The 6,219-nt window shown below is 46.1% G+C and overlaps 1 protein-coding gene and 1 long non-coding RNA gene across 4 annotated transcripts in view; one reads left to right on the top strand and one right to left on the bottom strand.

Moving 5' to 3' along the window:
- Positions 1–12: 12 nt before the first annotated feature.
- The window catches only part of LOC103460223 (keratin-associated protein 5-1), a 7,462-nt gene continuing 1,255 nt past the window's right edge, over positions 13–6,219 (bottom strand). Inside the window, exons 1-5 of one of the 3 annotated variants that reach the window (XM_008402316.2) lie at positions 5,767–5,999; positions 4,046–4,173; positions 3,210–3,332; positions 2,989–3,135; positions 13–904 (exon numbers count right to left, since the gene is read on the bottom strand). In XM_008402316.2, the coding sequence (XP_008400538.1) occupies positions 633–904; positions 2,989–3,135; positions 3,210–3,332; positions 4,046–4,172 (669 nt within the window). In that variant the 5' untranslated portion in view covers position 4,173; positions 5,767–5,999 and the 3' untranslated portion in view covers positions 13–632. Of the gene's footprint in view, positions 1,204–2,988; positions 3,136–3,209; positions 3,333–4,045; positions 4,174–5,766; positions 6,000–6,219 lie in introns of those variants that run through there. The other 2 variants (XM_008402315.2, XM_008402317.2) reach the window with 2 other exon arrangements.
- Positions 4,948–6,219, top strand: part of LOC103460224 (uncharacterized) — a 1,944-nt gene continuing 672 nt past the window's right edge. The window contains exon 1 of the long non-coding RNA XR_532878.2: positions 4,948–5,183. This is a non-coding gene — a long non-coding RNA (uncharacterized LOC103460224). The remainder of the gene's footprint in view (positions 5,184–6,219) is intronic.

Raw genomic sequence — 6,219 nt, 5'->3', positions numbered from 1 at the left:
GCCAACATAATCAAATGCTAACAAGACAACATGCTAACATGACAACATAACATGTCAACATGCTAACATAGTGACATGCTAACATGACGACATGCTAACATAGTCAAATGCTAACAAGACAACATGCTAACGTGACAACATAACATATCAACATGCTAACATAATTACATGCTAACATGAAGATGGACATGATCACATGCAAATAATACAAAATTAACGTAAACTTGATTTATGAGATATGGGTCTTTGACCTTTTGACCCCAGAGTGACTTTATTTAGAAGTGCTGATAAAAAACCAACCCCCTGAGACAGACTGGCGACCTGTCCAGGTGACCCCGCCTCTCGCCCGAAACGGCACCAGCAGCCCCATCAGGGCCAAGGGTGTTAGAAAATGGATGATAAAAAACAAGCTTTTAAAACTGTCTTTTGTTTAATTAAATTATTTCATATTTTTCATAAATATGTGTCTCTACAGTCGGCTCCTTGCTTCTTCTTTCATATTCAGGTCGGAGAACCTTTGTGCTGATCCGAGATCCAAACGGGATGCGGCTCGTTCAGAACAACCAAGGAAATCCCTGGGGTTCTGTCCTTTGCTGTGACGTCATCATCCAGTCCTCCCCTGATTGGCCGCCCTATGAAGGGAAAACGATAGCGCAGCACTCCAAGCAGACCTCCAGGCAGTCAGACGACGCGCAGCAGTTTTCCAGCATCCCGCAGTCCAACACCGCCTGGCACGCCTCCTCCGTGCASGCCGCCTCCCCGGCCGCCTCCAAGCAGCAGCAGCACGCCGCACCGTCGCAGCAACTGGCTCCGCCCACGCCGCAGGCCAGACACTCCCCCAGCGCCGAGCACATGGACAGCAGCTCACAGAACAGGCAGGCCAGCAGGCAGTGGACGCAGCAGTCTGCAGGGACAATCCGGGAAACATCTGAGAAGATCTTCAATTAGCGCAGAGGAGAATCAGATCCGACGCTTTTATTCCATCGTGACACTTTATGGAGGCAGAATATTTCACATTTGGTCTCATTTGCAGTTTTTCTTTCATTTTCTCCCAACGTTTCTCTGTCAAGACTTCCTGTGTCAGTTTGTCCCACTGGTCCACCAGGGGACATGTCCTACAGTGTCCAACAGAATGTCTTCTGTCCCAGACAGGTCCCGAAAAAGGAAACATCAACATCAGGGGTGTACAAACTTTTTGCCCTGCTGGAAAATGTAAACTATGAGGAGAGGGTGGATTTCATAAAAAATATGCAAAAATGAATGTTTTGTGATTTCTTTTCTTTAATTAAATCTGCATATTATTAAAAACATAAAAGGACTTTGGACTGTAAAACTGACCATTTCCACATTTTGGGTCATCAGCTGTTTTCTGTTTCAATGACTCTGGGGCCGAAGAAAATCAGTTCAAGGGCCCACAAATGGCCCCCAGGCCGCACTTTGGACACCCCTGGTCTGGGTGAAGGAATTCAGAGTTGACTTGAAGCTTTGCTGTCTGGCTCTGGTTCTGTTACTGGTTCTGGTTCTGTGGGTGTGACCCGGAGCTGATGGGAGGCTCAGCCGCCTCTGGCTGCAGCTGATAAGCCTCCAGCTGATTTTCTGTTTTTGTTCCAGCGTCCAGAGGAGGAAATGAAAACCTGCTGCCAGCGAGTGGAAATGTTCCGAAACGTTCCGAAACCGAAACGTTCCGAATCCGAAACGTTCTGGCTCAAAACTGGGATTCATGATGTTAATCATCAGCCAGAATCTCCCAGAACCCGCCAGTCCAAACTGTGAGGTTCCTCTAATTCAGCGGTCCCCAACCCCTGGTCCGTGGACCGGTACCAGTCCATGGACCAATTGGTACCGGTCCGCGCAAGAAATAGTGAAATATTTCCTTTTTATGAATTATATGAGTCTGGGAGATCTTTTATTTTGAAAATCCTTTAACCGGATTCTCTCGGTTACTTGCCGCCAACACTGAGGCCACAAGCAGCAAAATGAGTCAGAAACAGATCAGATGTCTTTGGAAAGTTTCTTTGCAAAGGGGAAAAGGSCCAGAGAAGAGACAGGAGAATGGATTTATCCCGGACCGGTAGGTGAGTCCCACATTACAAGCCGCTCTGCGTAACATGCGGCGACCGGCTGCTAATGAGGCAATGAAGCTTCAAGCTGCTTCACCACGTAAAGACCAAGCAGGCTGTGGATATCAGCAACACTTCAGGTGTTATTGTCTCCCATCTCTCCCAGATGGACCGTCTCATTGCAGAGAAACAAGCTCAGGGCTCCGTTAGTCATTACCGTGAGTTAAAGTTTTCACTAAAATGTTCGTTTTTGTGGCACATCTGTATCTTATTTTGAAGGGATAGGTAAACGTTACCATAGCAACCAGAGTCAGAGCGTTTGGGTCGAGAGGAGATGAGTAGAGCTTGTGAGTCTTAAGTCTGGTTTAGACAGAAAGATTTCAGAATGTCGGCCGATTCTCCAACCCTCTGTGACCACAGAGCTGATAAAGTCCAACAGGTTCGATCGGTTCGTGTGTCCAAGGCAGGAGGAGCAACACGAACCGATTCCAGTCAGAACATCCCGAYTCCAGAGGATAATCCAGTAAAACCCCCAACATGGCAGGAATTTAGAATAACCAACACGGATGACGATGTAGAAACAACAGTGATAGTTTGTGGAGTCATTTTAAGAGATAAAAGACGTAACATAAAGAAAAGGAGGTGGATGAAAGACGACGGAGCAGCCGCTCTATTTGCTGCTCTATGATTTGGAGGTGAATGTTTTTTCATAGTTAACATTTTTAACTGAATAAACATAATAATGACCTTTAGATTTAATAATAAACATTTCCACATATCATCTCCGATATGTCAGCTGTTTGGGATTCCCCTCTGCTCTGACGTCACCGCGCTTTCTGATTGGCTGACGGTTCAGCTAATCAGAACGCCCCTTCCAGGCTCTGTTCTCCCAGACCTCAGCTCATAAGCTTCGTTCTGATTGGCTCACCATTTCCAGCCACTTCCTTGATGTGGGCGGCGTCCGTCTTCAAGGAGGCGTGGCTCTTGGTCGATGACAGGCGCTTCTCATTGGTAGCTGGGCTGCAGGTGGGAGGTGGAGAGCAGCCAATGGGAGGCTGCGATGAGCTGACCACACCTGGGACAGAACAGATGACCTCACATGACCTCACAGGTGACCTTCAGCCTCAGGGAGGGGGCGGGCCTTCTCACCTTTCTGTCTGAGGGGGGCGGGGAGAAGGCGAGAGACGTCCTTGGTGGAGAAGGAGTCGGTCAAAGATTCATCGCTGCTGTCGGCTTCCTGCAGCCTATCAGAGGCAGGGGGCGGAGCCTGACCTGTGAGGAAACAGGAAGTGCCATTCTGAACCTTCTGCTGGTCCAACAGGAAGTCAGAGATCAGGAAGGAGCTGCTGCTCCAGATGGAACTGTGGCGCCATCAGAACAAAGATCCAGACGCCAGGTCTACGCTGCGCTTCGTTCTCGATGTTCTCGCCAAGGTTTCTGGCATTTAGCAAGTAGAATTCATTTTGATAATTCTAACTAAGATAAAAGAAGAAAAGTTTGGTTTGATTTCACCAAAACAAAAACAAAACTGTGTTCGTATCTAAATATGTTACGTAACACTGTATGAAGCTGAGCGTTGTGTAAAATCCTTCCATCTTAGCCTGAAACAAAATGTGTTTCCAGACACATAAAATAATTTCATGGTTAAATCCAGTAACTGTGTTACCTTCGGTTGTTATAAGAATTTATTTCCGGCCCTTTAAATCTCCCTGTTGCTCCGACTGAACGGCTTCTTTACTTCCTCCACCTCCAAACGTCAACCAGCGGAAAACTCAACGTCATCCTTCATGACGCCTCCGTTTGGTCGCTGATTGGCCGGTTAAAATTCAAACAGGAATTTCAGTCAATGGGAAAAATCCCAGACGACGTTCTGAAGGGAAATGAGAATCAACCTGGACTCTGTTCGACCCGGTTCTGTTTTCAGAGTTCTGATCTGCTCTGACCTCATGCTGGTTTCCCCTTTCAACCAGTCAGTTTTCTCTCACCTGTGCAGTGATGCGGAAGCCTCCCATTGGCCACTGGCTGCTCTGAGACGCATTCTGATTGGTTGGGATGCTTGGAAGCTCCGCCCTCAGTGCTGCCGGACCCACAGTGGAGAGATTTCACATCCATCCTGTCAGAAACAAATCACACCATTATTATTACATTTATTATATATGTATATATTTTTTTTTTCTTGTGTTGCACATCTTTTCTAAAACAAATATTTCAGAATTATTTGGTCCGCATTGCCGGCAGTAAGTTGGGCTCCTTTCCAGTCTGAGTCCTGCTGCTCCTCCCCGACGCTCTGCTGACTCAGCAGCGGCTCTTTTTGCGGGACGATGAGTTTCCCTGTCTTTACTCTCCCTAAGAGAAGCTCAGTCATCATGGAGCCGCTGCTCCTTCACACTGAGAGGAGCCAGCGGAGCGGCATCTGGTTAGCAGGGGCGGATCTACTGGGGTGGCATGGGGAGGCAGCTGCCACCCCAAACCAGAGCCTCGCCACCCCTGGTGCCGCCCCAACTGGTGACTATGAATTCAATAAATAGTTATGGCAAATCGGACATTAAGCGCATGAATCTGTTTTCCGACAACATTGAATGCAACACAATGTAACCTGACACCTACTGCTGAGTAGCGGGAAGTGAGAGAGAAGGACAGAGGGCGAGGCAGCAGCATTGATAGATGTATATGTTACTGGACGTTACTGACTTATCGTGCGCCACACATGCGCCATGCTGTCCACTGAGTCAACATTATAGGTGGTCAGGAAAATACCACAGTCACGCAAAGAATCTGAAAAATGGACAATATTTAGAGGTTAATTCAACCCTATGAATTATTTAATAAGGGCTTCAGATTTAACAGGTGAGGAAAAAAAGTTTTAACTTAAAGAAAACATTGAACAAGTGAGCAGTGGGTCAGTTATGCTAGGCTAACTGTTGCTAGCCTAACTGTTGCTAGCCTAACTGTTGCTAGGCTAACTGTTGCTAGGCTAACTGTTAGCCTGCTACTGACTTTGATAGCTTTAGCATGTGCTGCGCAGTTCGGTGTGTTTTGGTTCCGTTGGCACTAATCAACCCGCCACCACGTCATCAGCAGAGCAGCTGTTTAAATCAGCTAATCAACCGCCGCTGTGCTCAGGTGAAAACTTATTAATAATCCAAACATAGACATTAAGCCTGACAGCATAATGTAACAGACTGGATGTTCTGTTTTAGTGTTTCTGCTGCTTTTTGTGTAGAAATGTTTGTTTTTTGGTGTTGATTCCTCTGATCGGTAATCTCTGCTCTATGTGCTCGTTAGCTGCTGTCTGTCGGTCGCCATGGCAACGGATCATGTGTAATACCAACACACACGGCGAGAAAAGGCAGAATAAAAGTTGTGTTTGGTTCTTCACCTGTTTATCAGCTTTATTACCTTCATTGTGGCGCCACTGCAGCAGCTGCGGCATTTCATAAGTTAATCATCAAACTACGGCTCCTACAGCGAATTTAAAATAAAACGACTGACCAATAACAGAAATTTGCCCCTTTTTGCATCTTGACAGAACCAACAGAAACAAAATTGTTCATAGATTTGTATTATGGAGAATTGATCAAACATCAGTTTGTGTCATGATCGTGTTTCTGTTCAGTTTCCTTCCTGTCTCTCTGCTTCTTCCCCGTTGATTGTCTCCCAGGTGTGTCTCGTTCCCATGGTTACCCCTGTGTGTATTTAGTCCCACCTGTTGTCTGACGTACGTCGTCGTTTGTCTGGTTGCCATGACAGTAGAACTGTGATGGTTCAGCTGTTTCTCAGTTGCTACCCATTAGCTGTGTGCGACTCTCTGTTCTGCAGCTTCATCATTACATCATCATTTCCTGGGTCTGCGTCACTCCTCACCACCACTTCCAACCATTCCTGACAGTTTTCTTCTCTTCATTTTAAGTTGTATTTAATAAATATATTGAATAACAAATGATGGCGCTACGAATATCTGTGACAGATTTCTGCTGGTCCTGCATTGGGATAAAATGGTTTTCTGGACACAACTCAATGAATCACATAGCGACTAATAGGTGCTGCTGTCCAATCCAGTAATACATATCAATTAGCAGGAAAGACATAAAAATAATTAACTATATTAAGGAATCATATTTAATCCTCAGAGCTACATGAAGCTCATTTTGAAACAAAT

The sequence above is a fragment of the Poecilia reticulata genome, unplaced genomic scaffold (assembly GCF_000633615.1).
Source record: "Poecilia reticulata strain Guanapo unplaced genomic scaffold, Guppy_female_1.0+MT scaffold_212, whole genome shotgun sequence".
Classification (NCBI taxonomy): domain Eukaryota; kingdom Metazoa; phylum Chordata; class Actinopteri; order Cyprinodontiformes; family Poeciliidae; genus Poecilia; species Poecilia reticulata.
This window is presented reverse-complemented; position numbering and strand designations above follow the sequence as displayed.